Source organism: Dendrobates tinctorius, unplaced genomic scaffold, assembly GCF_039654945.1.
Source record: "Dendrobates tinctorius isolate UK_male_01 unplaced genomic scaffold, ASM3965494v1 ptg000197l, whole genome shotgun sequence".
NCBI lineage: Eukaryota > Metazoa > Chordata > Amphibia > Anura > Dendrobatidae > Dendrobates > Dendrobates tinctorius.
In genome coordinates, this window is record NW_027361864.1 from 5,017,009 (window position 1) to 5,036,062 (window position 19,054).

Consider the following 19,054-nt stretch of genomic DNA (forward strand, 5'->3'; position numbering starts at 1 on the left):
TGAAAGTCAGAATGTCTGCCATGTTGCACATCCAACACCAACACACCTCGTGAAGGCAAGGTGACAAATGGCCAGAATGGAGGCTGCCACCTGTTCCTGAGCCAATAAATAGGGTGCAGGCTAATGATTTAAATAGTTAGCAGGCCTCAAAACCGTTAAATGTCCATTTTGCAAGGCTGCGAGAAAATCTCGCCATACAGATTACATACGGATGCTCACATGCGCAAAATACGCGACCGCACCTTGCTTACGGATGACCTACGGAGCACTATTTAGGGGGCATTCATCCGTATTACGCATGTAAACTACGGACCGTATTTTGCGCAGGTTAGTGTGACCCCGGCCTTACAGCGATGACGTCCGTTCTCGCGGTCATTCTTGCAAAGGATTACTGGGACCGGAGCGTGGAGAGAGGCGGGATGGCTGCGCGGGACGCCGGAAGGTGAGAGTAACAATATTTTTTTTTAATTATTTTACAGCTGATCGCTGGTCTCCCGCCTGTCACACGCAGCGATGCGTGCTGGCCAGCGGGAGATCAGCGACGAAAAAAATGTCCAGAGGTTTCTTGCAGCGATCAGCGATACCGGCGGGGGGGGGGGGGGCGGTCGCTGATCGCTGTCACACAAGAGTTGTGACTCAGCAGCGATCTCGCTAGCGAGATTGCTATGTGTGACGGGGCCTTTAGTATTACTACTTCCAATAGTTAGCACCAGAGTTCAAGCTCTCTTCCTCTGTAATGAGGTAATTTGCATATTAGCTGAAAACCATGGGAGAACGAGCTGCTGTGAACGCAGCTTCAGTGCCGAGCAGTGACAACATTGTGGATACCGCAGGTCACTGAAACTGCGTTCCCACACTCACTTCACTGTGAGTCATGATGATGATTGGCGGTGACGTCAATGAGATGGTAAAACAGGATGTGGATTTTTATTTCAAATAAAGGGCTTTATTCTGGGTGTTTTTTAATTTACAACTAGCTGAAGAGTGTAACTAACTGTGGTTAGTTATAACAAATTATGATTATCCTCCATCCCATAGTCCCGTGCCCATATACCCATCACACATCCTCCATCCCATAGTCCCGTGCCCATATACCCATCACACATCCTCCATCCCATAGTCCCGCGCCCATATACCCATCATACATATCCTCCATCCCATAGTCCTGCGCCCATATACCCATCACACATCCTCCATCCCATAGTCCCGCACCCATATACCCATCATACATATCCTCCATCCCATAGTCCCGTGCCCATATACCCATCACACATCCTCCATCCCATAGTCCCGTGCCCATATACCCGTCACACATCCTCCATCCCATAGTCCCGTGCCCATATACCCATCACACATCCTCCATCCCATAGTCCAGTGCCCATATACCCATCAAACATATTCTCCATCCCATAGTCCTGCGCCCATATACCCATCATACATATCTTCCATCCCATAGTCCTGCGCCCATATACCCATCATACATATCCTCCATCCCATAGTCCCGTGCCCATATACCCATCACACATCCTCCATCCCATAGTCCAGTGCCCATATACCCATCACACATCCTCCATCCCATAGTCCCGTGCCCATATACCCATCACACATCGCAACCATTTTGACATCATCGTCGATACACAAACATACACTCGTTTATATATATATATATATTGTAAATAATATGACCATGGGGTCAGTAATATGGGCGTCTTATAGACGCCTCTCCATTACCAACCCATGGGCTTGATGTAAGCTGACAATACAAAGCTGACATGAACCCTAACCCTATTACCTCATTTGCCACCACCACAGGGCAAGTGGGAAGAGTGAGGTTAGGTGCCATATTTGGTGCATCTTATGAATGCGCTATTTCTGGACCAGCTGAAGGCTGATGTTGGTAGCCTGGAGGGGCAATATCTATGACCCCTTGTGAGGCTATTAATAATAACCCACAGCTGTCTGTTTGGCCTTTGCTGGTTTTAATTTATAATGGGACCCTACATCATTTTTTTCTGGGATCCCCGGTAGATTCACCATTAAAGGCTAAGCAAACAGCTGTTATTAATAGCATTGGAAGCTTTTAGGATATTGCCCCTTTTCTCAGATTATTAACATCAGCCCCCAGCAATCGGCTTTCCCCCTGCTGGTTATGAAAATTGCGTGGGAGCCCACACCGTTTTTTTTGTTTGTTTGTTTAATTATTTATTATACACAGGAGTTACACAGCTGCTGCTGAATACAACTCCCATCATTAACAAATATATTCAGCTCACCTTTTTTATTTGTCACGTTGGAGGCAGTTCTTTGATGAAGGTGCTAAGAAATGTCACAAGCTGACATAAGTACAAAAATCCAAATATTGCAGCACATCTTCTTACTTAAAAATAGAAATTTTATTGAGAAATCTTCATAAAAATCCGAAAGCAGGATACAGGTTAAAAAACCAGGGTAAAGACAGGCATTTACTCGTTTCAACTCGACAGAGTCTTACTCATAATGAACACATACTAAAAATTCCCAACCATATATCCTACGCTAGGAACTGAAGACAAATCAGTATGCACCTGATGAATTAACTCCATGTGAACCCCTAATAAAAAGAATCATATGCTTGCAAAAAGTACCATCAAACCATCTACATATAAAGGCAACCAACCCAGTGTATATTATAAACAGAATTGAAAACGCATGAGAAAAAAAAAACAAAAAAAAACGCATGGGTCTCATGCGTTTTCAATTCTATTCACCTGCTGCTGAATATAACTCCCATCATTGTCTCCTGGTTGCACTGATCTCAGCGGGAGCAGTAGACAATGATGAGACCTGCCTTCAGCACCCGGCGACAGGGAACAGCATGAACTGTACCTCTTCTTCCCAGGTGCCGGTACGTATCACACTAATGACAACTCCCATCATTGTCTCCTGATCTCTTCTATTCACAGGCGCCGGTATGTGTCACACGGACGGCACATGGATGCCACATAAGTACGCTGGGACATGGACCTCACCAGTACTGGTTTTTCCTTTACAGGGATCACCAGGACGTGTGAAGGAGGCCTAACCCTGAGAGGAGAGGAGAGCAGAGAGAGCTGTCAGAACCGGGTGCAGGAGTTCTGACAAATTTGCAACATTTTTGCAGATTACACAACTAAAGGATTTATAGACACTGCAGCTGCAAAATGGTAGCACATTTTTAACGAAGACTATTTAGGAAAACGCTCAGTGCGCAAGTATACATAGTGTTTGATTTCAGATGTCGAGTAGATGAATGAGCCTGGCTGCCCGGATTATAATTCTAACTCTGTGGATATTTTGCAAAGTGTGTGGGGATCGGGTGTCTTTGGTGGTCACATTCACTGGAAGAACTGGAACAATCCCCTGATAACAGATGGTGCGCTGCCATTTTAAATGTGATATTTGAGAAGATCGTATAGTGATACGTCCAGACAGGATAAGACATGAAAGAAATATCCGCCTGCTCACATTTATTTTCTTCTGGAAGAATTCAGGATTTTCAAGGACATAAGAGTCAAATTTTAAAAAAAGAAAATATTAAATAACTTACAATGTAATTTATAGATAAAATTAGCATCTGGCTCCTACAACGGAAAGACGGCGGCCACGAGACCAGTACGAACATGTGAACGCCCGGTACACAGGGACAGCCTATATATGTTGAAAACAAAATGTCTTGATTTTTTGTCATGTGGATTTTGGTGGCTAAAAAGTCCACGTTGGCTTTTGGTGTGGTTTTGTAAAGACTTACATTTTTTTCATGCTATTTTGTGGTTTTTGGCACTTTTTTGCAGCATGATTGTCGGTGTTTTTCCGCTAATGCTATAATATGGGGTGTAGCAATAGTGTGTTTTGCCAAGGACATTTTTTTAAACTCTGTTTTGTTGTGGATTTCTGCACGTTTTTAGTGGGGTTTTCTTTCATTCTAATCTTGGGTGTAGCAACAGTCAGTGTTTTGCCATAATTTATGTACAGAAAATGTGCCAAAGAATTGATAAGAGGATTTTTGGTACTCATCCCAAAATCTTTTACTGGTAGCCTTCATTGGGGTACTCAGGAAACCATGGGTGTAAACTGCTGTACCCAGGAGGTTGACTCTTAGGCTATGTGCACACGCTGCGGATTGGTCTGCGGATTTTTTATCTGCGGAACCGCAGGTAAAACCACAGGTAAAATGACCTGCGGTTTTACCTGCGGTTTTCCCTGTGGTTTATCATCTCTATAATGGAGGAGATGGTAAACCGCAGCAGAATCCGCAGAAAAGAATTGACATGTCATTTCTTTCTGCGGATTCAAAACCGCAGCTTTTCCGCAGTTAAAAATCCGCAGCATGTGCACAGAAAATTGTAAATCCCATAGGATAACATGCTATCTGCTGCAGAACTGCTGCGGCCAAAACCGCAGCGAATCCGCGGCGTGTGCACATAGCCTAAGGCCGGGATCACACATGCAAGAAACCCGGCCGAGTCTCACATCTTAATACTCGGCACTTGGATCGGAGCGTGTGGCTGCATAGAAATACATGCAGCTGAACGCTCCGCTCCTGAGTGCCTAAGATGCGAGACTCGTCCGAGTTTCTCGCATGTGTGACCCCGGCCTAAGAAATACACTTAGGTCGGGGTTACACTTGTGAGAAACTCGCAAAAGTCTTGCATTTCAATACCCCGCACTCGGGAACGAAGTGTGCGGCTGCATGTATTTCTATGCAGCTGAGTGCTCCTGTCCCGAGTGCCGGCGGCAGTGCCAGGTATTGAAACACAAGACTCGTGAGTTTCTCGCAAGTGTGCGCGGGCGGCATTCCATCATCCATCGGACTGCACGCTAATAAAGGACAGCAGAGTCACAATAAGTTGAATTTGATAGCAAGACTGTTGGGTTGTATCACATTAACAGTTTTCACCTGCTTGTCCCCTTTCTGTTATCTCCTTGTAAGGAGTTTGTTGCTGTAAATTAAACTGCACTCTTGTTAACCCTTGCTCTGCATCCCCTTACCTGCTAACATATACACAATTGTTGAACTAGTGCAGTCATGTGCATGTGATCATTGGGTGTAGGGAAAGAACCGGAACTGCTACAGGACAACCTACAATCTGGCTTCCGTCCCCACCATTCCACTGAGACTGCCCTGATCAAACTTACTAATGACTTACAGCCAAAGCTAAGACAATTCTCTATACTCCTCCTTCTAGACCTGTCCTTGGCCTTCGACACAGTTGACCACTGCCTCCTACTGCAGATCCTCTCTTCCTTTGGTGTCAAAGCCCTTTCCCCCTCTGTTGGTGTCCCTCAAGGCTCTGTCCTAGGACCCCTTCTCTTCTCGATCTTTACCCTTGGCCTGGGACAACTCAAAGTCCTATGACTTCCAGTACCATCCATATGCTGATGACACTCAGATCTACCACTCTGGCCCAGACGTCACCTCTATGCTGTCCAGAATCCCAGAGTGTCTATCAGCCATATCCTCCTTCTCCTCTTGCTTCCTCAAGTTCAATGTGGACAAATCTGAACTAATTATCTTTCCTCCATCTCGCATATCTTCCCTAAATGATCTATCACAATAAATGAAACCACACTTTCCTCTGTCCCGTACATCCGCTGCCTCGGAGTAACCCTTGACTCTGCTCTGTCCTTCAAACCGCACATCCAAGCTCACGCCACCTCCTGCTCAAAAATATTTCCAGAATCTGTCCTTTCCTCAACCATCACTCTACCAAAATTATTGTGCATGCCCTAATCATCTCCCACCTAACTACTGCAACATCCTCCTCTGTGGCCTACCTTCTAACACTCTCGCACCTCTCCAGTCCGTCCTTAACTCTGCTGCCTGACTAATTAATCTCTCTCCTCGCTATACTCCTGCTTCCCCTCTTTGCAAATCCCTTAACTGGCTACCAAATTCCTAGCGTATCCAGTTTAAACTACTAACACTGACCTACAAAGCCATCCATAACCTTTCTCCTCCGTATATTTCCGAACTAATCTCTCAATATCTTCCCTCATGTAATCTCTGGTCCTCCCAAGACCACCTTCTCTCTTCCACGGTTATTCGCTCCTCACCCGATCGCCTCCAAGATTTCTCCTGAATAGCCCCCATCTTCTGGAATTCTGTGCCCCAACACGTCCGGTTATTCACCACATTTGCTACTGCAATCCTCGACCTACTGTCTCCTTCCCCATAATCCTGTAGAATGTAAGCCCACAGGGCAGAGTCCTCTTCCTTCTGTATCAGTCTGTCATTGTTAGTTTGTTTACTGTAAGTGACATTTGTAGTTTGAAGTAACCCCGTCTCATGTACAGCACTATGGAATCAATGCTGCTATATAAATAAATAATAACTGCTGGGTCCAAGGAGACCAAGTCAGTTCTGCTATCCAGGCAGGAGGCTGAACTTCCCCTGCAACTGAGGCTAATATACCAGTTCCAGGGGAAATCAGCAATAAACAGAATGTATTAATATGTCCAAATTCCCCCCCAGATACCTTTTAAAACCTTATAGAGGGAAGAATGTGTGTAATAAATAAAAAAAGAAAATAAAATAGAAAAAAAAAAAAGAATTATAAAACAAAACTAAAAAAAAGAAACAGAGTTCAAATCACTGTTTATAGCCCCGCCCCCATTTAAAAAAATAAATACAATACATAAAACAATTTAATAAAAGGGGAACACAATTTAAAAATTGTAAAAAATAGACACGTTTCCTATTCTTCTTCACATTGATCATCACAAGAAAAAAATACAGAAATTACAGATATTATGCCCCATGTATCGTGAAACAAAGGGTTAAAATTATTTGACTATCCGAACGAGAAAACTAGCAACTACTATATACCCCAAAAATGTGCCTGGTCAGGAATTGGTTTATTTTTTTATTTTATATTGGTTTAAAAAACCATGAGACAAAAAAATATGAAATATAATTTATGATGAGGCTATAGGTGAAACATCAAGGTTTATTGTGGCTCTGCAGGAACTGATACGCCTCATTCAGTGCTTCCTGCATGTCCTGGAAGCCGGAGTAGGCACAAGCCTCCTGCAGCCGCAGCCAGCGAAAATCCTGGTGCTCGTGCGAAAGCTTCACCGACACGCTTCGGTCTTCCAGCTCCCCGAGCCAGTACACCACGGTCTTTGGCTTGTTGTTGACCTTGTAATTTAATTCCTTCCTGAATCCATCCACAATACGGAACTGGTTGGGGAGCAGGCCGGCCTCCTCCTCCGTCTCACGTAACGCCGTCGTCATGTCATCTTCTCCGGGGTCAACATGGCCTGGAATAAAGAAATAGGGAAAACCTGGTTTGCGCCTTTCCTTATTTAACTCTGCATCCTTCTCATCCATCGTAAGGTGTAGAAAGCCTCATAGCCGGGCAGCAAGTGTTCAATGTCTGGAGGAGTAGAGTAAATGGGCACCACTAAAAATAGAGCGTGGGTAAACTGGGGTGCAACTGTCGCGCTAAGGAAAGTAGGACCAACATAGAGAAAGTAACGCAAAGGAATAGTGCACACTCCAAGAAAATGAAAGGTGAAAAAAGCTTTACTGAAATACAGTAGTGCCAAAAACATTAAAAACAACAGACATAAAGAGGATCATGATAGAAGCATCAATAAACAAGCATACGGGACAAATTATCCCAAAAAGGACTCCAATACAAAGTGTTTAGGAAGATACATAAAATACAATTCAAAAATGTATGTGGCAAGGAAAAGATCTCAAAAGCAATGAACAACAAAATACGTATGAGATCAAAATTGCTAATGAACAATATGCACACAGTGATGAATTGATATTCACATCATATAAGAATGACCCAAATCTGAAAGTAATCAAATATACACCGCACTATAGTGCCAAGACATGCACTGTATGGAAGCAGCCAATGTTTTGGAGCAGAATAAACTACCGCACTATAGTGCCAGGACCAGCCGTATAGTGTGAAACGCTGAAAAGTGCAAAGTGCAGAGTGATGCAAAAGCATTACAATCATAATATTAAAAAGGAAAAGGATAAATGGGTAAGAGCGACAATGAAAACGTCAAAACAAACTAGCCACAAACCGGAGCCCACAACGCCTGCCAGACCCAACGTGTGTCGCTAATACATTTAGCTTCGTCAGGGGAAGTATAAATATAGGTAAGTGCACTTACTGATCATCCAATGATCGCCAACACGTGGGTGGCGTGCATAGGATATGTAAAAGAGATACCGTAAATGTAAAAGATATCCTATCCTGCTGACTGGTTCCCTTTAAAAGAGATGAGTGAAAGAGAAAGACTCTTTAAAACCACTTTTTCCTCTGGATTAGAGAATATGATATGAATAGAAGACCCCACGTATTTCTGGATTCCCCATCGCAGGGTATATACGGTACATTTTATTTTTTTTTACTAAAATGGACAACCTCTTACAATCAGCAAAAAAGAACTCTACAGGGTGGGCCATTTATATGGATACACCTAAATAAAATTGGAATGGCTGGTGATATCAACTTCCTGTTTGTGGCACAATAGTATATGGGAGGGGGGAAACTTTTCAAGATGGGTGGTGACCATGGCGGCCATTTTGAAGTCGGCCATTTTGGATCCAACTTTATTTTTTCCAATGTGAAGAGGGTCATGTGACACATCAGACTTATTGAGAATTTCACAAGAAAAACTGTGGTGTGCTTGGTTTTAATATAACTTTATTCTTTCATGAGTTATTTACAAGTTTATGATCACTTGTAAAATGTGTTCAAAGTGCTGCCTATTGTGTTGGATTGTCAATGCAACCCTCTTCTCCCGCTCTTGACACACGGATAGCCACACCGCAGATTAAATGCTAGCACAGGCTTCCAGTATCCGTTGTTTCAGATGCTGCACATCTCGTATCTTCACAGCATAGACTACTGCCTTCAGATGACCCCAAAGATAAGAGTCTAAGGGGGTCAGATCGGGACACCTTGGTGGCCATTCAACTGGCCCACGACGACCAATCCACTTTCCAGGAAACTGTTCATGTAGGAATGCTCGGACCTGACCCCCATAATTGATGGTATGTTGTGGTATATGGGGTACAAAGATAGGGGGGCCATTCTTCATCAGTGCAAACCTCAATGCCACTGGATATCTGAAATTGCCACATGATGATGTGTTGCCCTCTTTATGCACTGAAGATGGCACGTTCCCTGAGTTTTTCCAGCAAGATGGTGCACCACCACATTATGGGTGTCAGGTCCGAGAATTCCTACAAGGAATCTGACCTCCTTAGCAACACCGCAGAAGAAATGCTAGTCTATCAGTGTCAAGAGTGGGAGAAGAGGGTTGCATTGACAATCCAACACAATGGGCAGCACTTTGAACACATTTTATAAGTGGTCATAAACTTGTAAATACCTCATGAAAGAATAAAGTTATGTTAAAATCAAGCACACCATTGTTTTTCTAGTGAAATTCTCAACAAGTTTGATGTGTCTCATGACCCTCTTCCCATTGGAAAAAATAAAGTTGGATCCAAAATGGCCAATTTCAAAATGGCCGCGCCACCCATCTTGAAAAGTTTCCCCCCCTCTCATATACTAATGTGCCACAAACAGGAAGATGATATCACCAACCATTCCCATATTATTTTGGTGTATCCATATAAATGGCCCACCCTGTACCTCTAGGTCTTAGAAGAACCCATGAGAGATCAATGGTCGGCCCCCGGTCATCGTCCCCACGGCACTGCAATCCCAAGAGAACGTGCACTCGTTCAGTGAAATGGGGACCGGACAGCTGACGATGGCGTGTGGAGCCGATTATCTCTGGGCCAACAAAGTATTTTAAGGGTAAAAAAACCCCCAAAATGTCTGAACTATATGTTCTTTGTTAGCAGATAGCTGCGGATTGTCACTACAAAGCAAACACGTCACCCAAAACCTGCAGAGGAGTCTGCTCATCCTCTACAGCCGGAGCAACTGCTAGTGGTGCATGTGCCGCCGACATGAATAGAAACCGCCCTGATTCTCCTGCCCGGTAACGTTCAGCCAGCACTATATGTATTGGACTCTCCTTTCCCTCAGCTCTCCCGATCTTTCTCCGTCCGACGTTCTTACCTTTGGGAGGGGTCCAGTGATGTGTCCCATAGGACGTCTGAAGGAGGAGAAACTCGACGTCGCCGGCAGAGGCCTCCGGGATCCTTCTGAAGATAATCAGACCGCAGGCCCTCAGCGCCATGGTCCCTGCACAACAATACCGATTATTCAGGGAGGCGAGACGAACGCCCGCACCTCAGTATGAAGACGTCAGCCATGAAATCTCCAACATTCCCACTTTATACACATTTATAGCAATATAAACCCCTCCCCCACACCCCACTGTAAAAAACACACACCGTATATAAAATGTGGACAATCCCTTCAAACAGGCTGCGTGGACCTATCGGAGCATCATTCTAATGCTTTGGGCGCAGTTTATCACTTAACACATTTCTTTTGTTATTTGTTGATATTTCTTTGCGCCAAATTCTTCAAAAATGATTACAAAATTGTGCGCGACATCATAAAATACACATAGCGACATCGGAAAGGAGTCTTCACAGTTACAGCCGTGACTCTGAGAAGCAGCCATTATTACTGTCCTTGTGGGGTCACAAAGGATCTTTCCCCATACACTGCTCATCCTCCCGCCCTGGATGACAGCAGTGCTCTATCTATGAGAAGATTACACACTGTCCCAGCAGCTTCCATACCTACCCAGGAAATTACAGAACTGCGCATGCGCGGCAGGAAACTGAGCCGCAGGTGTCACGTGACACAGCACCGTGCCGGCCATCTTTCGCGTGGGCAAGTGAACAAATTTTGGCGCAGTATCACGTGATGCAGCTCCGCCGTTTGTGGTCGGAAAGTGTCGGCGCCAATACAGATAGAAGCGCTGGAAAACTTACAGCCCCGTGTCCGGTCCGCACACATAGTGCACAGCCGGAAATTCCGACTGTCACGTGGGTGTATTTCACTATATCCCGCCCCTAGAGCGCGGGGATTGGCTGACTTGCAGCGGCGTTGTCATGGAGACGGGAACAGCTGTACTAGTACTGACGGTTGGTGGTAGAGCGGGGGAAGGAGAGTGAACGGTGCAGAGCGGCCGGACAGGTACGGAGACACTGACAGCAAGAGAACCGCCACGGCCTGCGTGTGAGAACAGGGCGCAAGGCGGTGTGGTACAGGGGCTCCGCGTGCAGATGTAGGGGCAGCATAGTGGGGAGAAGAGGCACTGTGCTGGGAGAGAGAGGAGGCATAGGAGGCACTGTGATGGGGGAGAGAGGAGACACTGTGCTGGGGGAGAGGAGGCATAGGAGGCACTGTGCTGGGAGAGAGAGGAGGCATAGGAGGCACTGTGCTGGGGGAGAGAGGAGGCATAGGAGGCACTGTGCTGGGGGAGGGGAGGCACTGTGCTGGGGGAGAGAGGAGGCATAGGAGGCACTGTGCTGGGAGAGAGAGGAGGCATAGGAGGCACTGTGCTGGGAGAGAGAGGAGGCATAGGAGGCACTGTGCTGGGGGAGAGAGGAGGCATAGGAGGCACTGTGCTGGGGGAGAGAGGAGGCATAGGAGGCACTGTGCTGGGGGAGGGGAGGCACTGTGCTGGGGAGAGAGGAGGCATAGGAGGCTCTGTGCTGGGGAGAGAGAAGAGGCATAGGAGGCTCTGTGCTGGGGAGAGAGAGGAGGCATAGGAGGCACTGTGCTGGGAGAGAGAGGAGGCATAGGAGGCACTGTGCTGGGGGAGAGAGGAGGCATAGGAGGCACTGTGCTGGGGGACATAGGAGGTACTGTGCTGGGGGAGCGGAGGCACTGTGCTGGGGAGAGAGGAGGCATAGGAGGCTCTGTGCTGGGGGAGGGGAGGCACTGTGCTGGGGGAGAGAGGAGGCATAGGAGGCTCTGTGCTGGGGAGAGAGAAGAGGCATAGGAGGCTCTGTGCTGGGGAGAGAGAAGAGGCATAGGAGGCTCTGTGCTGGGGAGAGAGAAGAGGCATAGGAGGCTCTGTGCTGGGGAGAGAGAAGAGGCATAGGAGGCTCTGTGCTGGGGAGAGAGAAGAGGCATAGGAGGCTCTGTGCTGGGGAGAGAGAAGAGGCATAGGAGGCTCTGTGCTGGGGAGAGAGAAGAGGCATAGGAGGCTCTGTGCTGGGGAGAGAGAAGAGGCATAGGAGGCTCTGTGCTGGGGAGAGAGAAGAGGCATAGGAGGCTCTGTGCTGGGGAGAGAGAAGAGGCATAGGAGGCACTGTGCTGGGGGAGAGGAGGCATAGGAGGCACTGTGCTGGGGGAGAGGAGGCATAGGAGGCACTGTGCTGGGGGAGAGGAGGCATAGGAGGCACTGTGGTGGGAGCGAGAGGAGGCATAGGAGGCACTGTGCTGGGGGAGAGAGGAGGCATAGGAAGTACTGTGCTGGGGAAGCATTGGGGCACTGTGCTGGGGGAGAGATAGGAGGCACTGTGCTGGGGGGAGAGAGAGGAGGCATAGGAGGCACTGTGCTGGGGGGAGAGAGAGGAGGCATAGGAGGCACTGTGCTGGGGGGAGAGAGAGGAGGCATAGGAGGCACTGTGCTGGGGGGAGAGAGAGGAGGCATAGGAGGCACTGTGCTGGGGGGAGAGAGAGGAGGCATAGGAGGCACTGTGCTGGGGAGGCATTGGGGCACTGTGCTGGGGACCCCATAGTTTTTGTGGAGCACATACAGGGTTGTATACATTGTGCTCTGCATATGTATATACCCCAGGGTGCTTTATCTTCCGCTGAGGATCCATGTGCACTGTAAGCTCCTGTATACTGTTGTGCTTGCTCTGTAGGGTCATACAGAGGGGTATATTGTGTGCTGTAGAGTCTGTGTGTATAGGATTGTGCAGAGCTGCTGTATACACCACAGCTCTGCAACCAATGACCACGGACATCTGCCCAGGAGATGTATGATCAGACCATGCCCCTGCACGGTCGGACACGACCATTACACAGTACATAGCAGCGGCACATTTATAAGATTATCTCAGCACAGGAATATTTTATTTAAACACATCCTATTGTGGAAATTATTATTATTCCAAGATCTATTGATTAAAATGTTGACTAAAATGAACTTTGTTCTAGGGAAACCCTTTTAACTGCAGAGGTCCTGTCGTGGCCCGCAGCCGTACTCTGCACCTGAATGTATTGCCCTAATAGGCCTTCTGTAATGTAGGAGCCGGATGATAATATCCTAAGCGCAATGAAGTTTAATACTAGCATCAAAGCTGGCGTGTCCACGTATTAATGAGTAGTTGTAGGTCCTTACTCACAGACCAGTGTCCTCTTCGTCATTATTCATCATCGGATTATCCTCTGATGATCGGGAGTGATCCAATAATGGCTTTACAAGGTGTCGGGCTGTCAGCAGAAACTTTCATCCCATGGCCGTTCCTGATGACATTTTCTAGCACTCATATGACTTGTATCTCATGCATAGGAATGATGAGGGGCTCGTGGACCGGTCGGGCTGTAAGCCTCCGTCCATTGGACTTTATATGGACCCCTCTGCGTCCATGCAGTGCGGACAGTCTCTGATGGGCAGGTGGATGCGGGGATCTCCAGCGTCTGGGGTTGGTTCACTCATATTTTTGGGGGGTGGATTCTGTGGCAATATCTAGATACAAAAACCCTACTTCATATCCGTTCGCCACAAGCTTCCCATTCATTGACCTCAGAAAACCTGCCTATGGTGCACCCGCAGCTTTCAATTCCCGGGTGCGTTTATTAACTCGCGTTTAAAACAAAAAACAAAACACGTTACGTGAATCCTTTGGTGCATTTTCTGTGTGTAAATCGTGGCAAAACGCAAGAATTAATGACGTTATTGCTACTTTTGATGTGTTTGCTTTTTTTGGGGGTGGTTTTCTGCAGGTGAAATGTGCCAAAAATACTCGATTGTTAAAGTAAGAGAGTGCCTCAAAAAAATACTCAAAAAACACATCAAAACCACATTAAAGTAGCATAAAAAAACAGAAAAAACAATGTGTTCTTAGTAAAAAAAAAAATAAATTTTAAGTTTCCTATAAGAGGGGGGCTTTGGAGTATGTCCACACAGATTTATTTATTTTTTTAATGGGGATTCTACTTCCGATTAAATGCCAGAATCTGCTTGAAATCTGTTCACTTTTTTTTTTCCGTTGTGTAAATTGTGGCCAAACATGCATGCGTTTTTTTTATGCTTTGTGAGGTTTTTCATGGGGAAGGGCGTAAATAAACCCACTATTGTTACATTCCCAATTAAATATGGATCAAAGATCGTACTAAAAAATTATAGAAAGCTCCTCAAAGACGAAGTGTTCTTACAAAACTCTGCCAAAAACCAGGTCTTTTAGAAGCAGTTTTTAGATTACTTAGGGTATGTGCACACGCTGCGGATTGGAGTGCGGATTTGGCCGTGCAGATTTTGTAAAATCCGCAGGTAAAAATACCTGCGGTTTTACCTGCGGATTGCTCTGCGGTTTTGCCCTGCGGTTTTTCATCTCCTCAAACCGCAGCAGAATCCACAGAAATAATTGACATGTCAATTCTTTCTGCGGTTTAAAAACCGCGTGGGAAAAATCCGCACCGTCTGCACTGCGGTTTTGTATTCCCATAGGGAATAATGGCACTGTACACCGCAGCAAAAACTGCTGCGGACCCGCAGCGGCCAAATCTGCTGCGGAACCGCAGCAGAATCCGCAGCGTGTGCACACACCCTCAGAGCACAAATCAATGGGAAAGCTAAAAAGTTGCCGAGAATATTTTTTTTTTTTTTTTTTGTGCTTTCTTTCCGAGTTTCTGCTGCAGAAAAGGCCAGTGTCTCCTTCATTGCTTTTTGCATTAAGCCCACTTGTGCCCGTGGTCGTCCTGCGGGAGCGGTGGGCAGGGCTCGTACAGTTGCTGCCAGCAGACAGCTGTCCCCGATATCAGCTGTGATCTTCCCGGATTAGCAAGTTATTATAGGAGCACTGAAATAGGCAGCTGTGTATGGTGAGGAGCGCACTGCCCTGTGTGTGCCGGATGTGGTACCTGAGCCCCGCGCCCGCAGCCTGGCATCTCTGCGCAGGAGATGGGTGTGTTACAGGACCGGGCAGCGCTGGAACATCTTCCCTTTCATCTCATCTATCACTGACCACTGACAACATCCATAACCTGCTTTCATTTTCTTCAAACACTGGTGTCAGCGCTTCCCTGCCCTATATTCAGCGGGTGTTCCCTTTATTGCCTGTCACGGTCCTTCACTGTATGGACATGTCGGTCATCAGGGCTTCAGCCCTTTACATTGCACAGGGGTATAATGTGCTCTCTGCCCCATCCCTGCAGTGTTAGCAGCACAGAGCTCTTCTGAAATACTATGTGCTGCTGTGGGGACCGGCCAAGTCTGCTCTTTACAGTCACTAAATGTCGGTACAAGACAGTTCCCTATGTCCTCTCAATGCCCACAGAATCGTCCTATTAATATTGATGATGCCAGGGTGTGGGTGGGGGACAGCTGTCTTGCTGTGTGACATGCAACACGGGAAGATCTACTGTTTTAGCTTGTCAGGGTGTATTTTTACACTACTCCAATAACCCTCACCCCTCTTATATGATCAGGGTCTCGACCTTCAGTAGCCAGGAGCAGCTGCTGGTACACTCACTGTGTAGATACATTATATTACTGATCCTGAGTTACATCCTGTATTATACTCCAGAGCTGCACTCACTGTTCTGCTGGTGCAGTCACTGTGTACATACATTACATTACTGATCCTGAGTTACATCCTGCATTATACTCCAGAGCTGCACTCACTATTCTGCTGGTGCAGTCACTGTGTACATACATTACATTACTGATCCTGTACTGATCCTGAGTTACATCCTGTATTATACCCCAGAGCTGCACTCACTATTCTGCTGGTGCAGTCACTGTGTACATACATTACAGTCATGGCCAAAAGTTTTGAGAATGACGCAAATATTAATTTTTACAAAGTCTACTGCTTCATTTTTTCTAATGGCAATTTGCATTTACTCCAGAATGTTATAAAGAGTGATCAGCTTAACAGCAATTACTTGCAAAGTCAATACTTGCCTAGAAAATTAACTTTATCCCCCAAAACACATTTCAACATCATTGCAGCCCTGCCTTAAAAGGACCAGCTAACATCGTTTCAGTGATTGCTCCATTAACACAGGTGTGGGTGTTGATGAGGACAGGGCTGGAGATCAATCTGTCATGATTAAGTAAGAATGACACCACTGGGCACTTTAAAAGGAGGCTGGTGCTTGGCATCATTGTTTCTCTTCTGTTAACCATGGTTATCTCTAAAGAAACACGTGCAGTCATCATTGCACTGCACAAAAATGGCCTAACAGGGAAGAGTATCGCAGCTAGAAAGATTGCACCTCAGTCAACAATCTATCGCATCATCAAGAACTTCAAGGAGAGAGGTTCCCTTGTTGCCAAAAAGGCTCCAGGGCGCCCAATTAAGACCAGCAAGCTCCAGGACCGTCTCTTAAAAGTGTTTCAGCTGCGGGATCGGGCTACCAGCAGTGCAGAGCTTGCTCAGGAATGGCAGCAGGCAGGTGTGAGTGCATCTGCACGCACTGTGAGGCGGAGACTCTTGGAGCAAGGCCTGGTCTCAAGGAGGGCAGCAAAGAAGCCACTTCTCTCCAGAAAAAACATCATGGACAGGCTGATATTCTGCAAGAGGTAGAGGGAGTGGACTGCTGAGGACTGGGGTAAAGTCATTTTCTCTGATGAATCCCCTTTTCGATTGTTTGGGACATCTGGAAAACGGCTTATTCGGAGAAGACGAGGTGAGCGCTACCACCAGTCTTGTCTCATGCCAACTGTCAAGCATCCTGAAACCATTCATGTGTGGGGTGGCTTCTCAGCCAAGGGAATGGGCTCTCTCTCAGTCTTGCCTAAAAACACAGCCATGAATAAAGAATGGTACCAAAATGTCCTCCAAGAGCAACTTCTCCCAACCGTCCAAGAGCAGTTTGGCGAACAATGCCTTTTTCAACATGATGGAGCACCTTGCCATAAAGCAAAGGTGAAAACTAAATGGCTCAGGGAACAAAACATAGAGATTTTGGGACCATGGCCTGGAAACTCCCCAGATCTTAATCCCAATGAGAACTTGTGGTCAATCATCAAGAGACGGGTGGACAAACAAAAACCTTCAAATTCAGACAAAATAAAAGCATTGATTTTGCAAGAATGGACTGCTATCAGTCAGGATTTGATCCAGAAGTTGATTGAGAGCATGCCAGGGAGAATTGCAGAGGTCCTGAAGAAGAAGGGTCAACACTGCAAATATTGACTTGCTGCATTAACTCATTCTAACTGTCAATATAACCTTTTGTTACTCATAATATTGTTGCAATTATATTTCTGTATGTGATAAAAACATCTGACAAACACACATAAAAACCAGAGGCCAGCAGATCATGTGAAAATATAATATTTGTGTCATTCTCAAAACTTTTGGCGATGACTGTACATTACTGATCCTGAGTTACATCCTGTATTATACTCCAGAGCTGCACTCACTATTCTGCTGGTGCAGTCACTGTGTACATACATTACTGATCCTGAATTACATCCTGTATTATACTCCAGAGCTGCACTCACTATTCTGCTGGTGCAGTCCTGTGTACATACATTACATTACTGATCCTGAGTTACATCCTGTAACTTTTTTTTTTATTATTATAAAAGTACAAAACAAAACTTACAGTCAAACCTACAGATAAGCTCAATAAAAAAAAACATTACTCAGAATCCCCAAAAGTCCAATGTCCAGCAGATTTATGGAAACAAAATGTTCCTCCATTTCATTAAAACCCCCCCAGCAAGGAAAGAGACCTCAACCTATATCCTTTTCTTCCCATTCTATGTACCTTTCATACTTCCTTCCTCCTGGCGTGGTCTCTGCAGAGACCACGCCAGGAGGAGGTAAGTATTTGCAGTATTCACCTTTCCCCGGTCCAACGCTGCTCGCTGCTGTCTGTCGGGTCCTCTGTCAGTGACGTTCAGGCAGCAGAGGGCGCGATGACGTAGTTAGTGCGCACCCTCTGCCTGAACAGTCGCTGACAGAGGGACCCAGCAGACAGCAGCAGCAGGGAACAGGTGAATATCTCAGGTGCTGGGGCCCTGAGCCAGCGGTGACACCGGCACCTGGCCCCCATAGCGCGCCGGTGTCTCTGCCTGCTCAGCACACCGGCACCTGGCCGCCAGCAACGAGAGGTGAGTGCCATTTTTTTTTTTTTATTTGCAGCAGCATATGGGGGCATAATGTATGGAGCATCTTACGGGGCAGCATATGGGGCCATAACCTTTATGGAGCATCTTATGGGGCCATAACCTATATGGAGCGGCATATGGGGCATATTATTCTATGGGGCATCTTATGGGGCCATTATTAACCTTTGTGCAGCATTATATGGGGTGTATTTTGTATGGAGCATCTTATGGGGCCATCATGAACTGTATGGAGCATTATATGGGGCTCCTGATTCAATATGGATATTCAAAAACATTTAACCTACTGATGTCTCAATTAATTTTACTTTTATTAGTATCTGTTTTTATTTTTGAAATTTACCAGTAGCTGCTGCATTTTCCACCCTAGGTTTATACGCGAGTCAATTAGTTTTCCCAGTTTTTTTGTGGCAAAATTAGGAGTCGGCTTATACACGAGTATATACGGTGTGTGTGTGTATATATGTGTGTATATATATATATATATATATATATATATATATATATATATATATAATTTTTAATTTATTTATTTTTTTTCTCCTAAACTAAACCTCCACCATTCCCCCAAAGGTCCCACGAAAGTTTGTGGCCTATCACACCAGGTTCCACAAGAGTTTGTGGCCTTTCCTACACAGCAAGGGCCATAAAAGTTTATGGCTTTTTTTTTTCCCCATCTTCTTGGCATCCCGCCGAAGTCCATTCTCCAAAACCCATCCCCCCCTACACGCATCATAGTACACATGCAACATATATATATACACCCTTATAATAACACATCAATAATAACAGCATATGCCAATAATCT

At 45.9% G+C, this 19,054-nt stretch overlaps 3 protein-coding genes across 5 annotated transcripts in view; 2 read left to right on the plus strand and 1 right to left on the minus strand.

Annotated features, from left to right (window-relative positions):
- The window catches only part of LOC141056388 (uncharacterized), a 93,407-nt gene extending 88,417 nt beyond the window's left edge, over positions 1 to 4,990 (plus strand). The window contains exon 6 of the mRNA XM_073553168.1: positions 3,032 to 4,990. Within this exon, the coding sequence (XP_073409269.1) occupies positions 3,032 to 3,050 (19 nt within the window). The 3' untranslated portion in view covers positions 3,051 to 4,990. The remainder of the gene's footprint in view (positions 1 to 3,031) is intronic.
- Positions 4,991 to 6,868: 1,878 nt separating this feature from the next.
- On the minus strand, positions 6,869 to 11,004 carry NUDT2 (nudix hydrolase 2). Of its 3 annotated transcripts, none has more exons than XM_073553170.1 (3): positions 10,913 to 11,004; positions 10,083 to 10,208; positions 6,869 to 7,278 (listed from the first exon to the last, which is right to left on the minus strand). In XM_073553170.1, the coding sequence occupies exons 1-3, from the start codon at positions 10,935 to 10,937 to the stop codon at positions 6,959 to 6,961; spliced, it is 471 nt and encodes a 156-aa protein (XP_073409271.1). In that variant the 5' UTR covers positions 10,938 to 11,004; the 3' UTR covers positions 6,869 to 6,958. The 3 variants fall into 3 exon arrangements, with proteins under 3 accessions (XP_073409271.1, XP_073409270.1, XP_073409272.1); XM_073553169.1 differs by lacking the exon at positions 10,913 to 11,004 and adding an exon at positions 10,722 to 10,895; XM_073553171.1 differs by lacking the exon at positions 10,913 to 11,004 and adding an exon at positions 10,361 to 10,502.
- A 27-nt stretch (positions 11,005 to 11,031) lies between these two features.
- The window catches only part of KIF24 (kinesin family member 24), a 52,775-nt gene continuing 44,752 nt past the window's right edge, over positions 11,032 to 19,054 (plus strand). The window contains exon 1 of the mRNA XM_073553166.1: positions 11,032 to 11,117. The gene's annotated coding sequence lies outside the window, so the exon portion shown is untranslated. The remainder of the gene's footprint in view (positions 11,118 to 19,054) is intronic.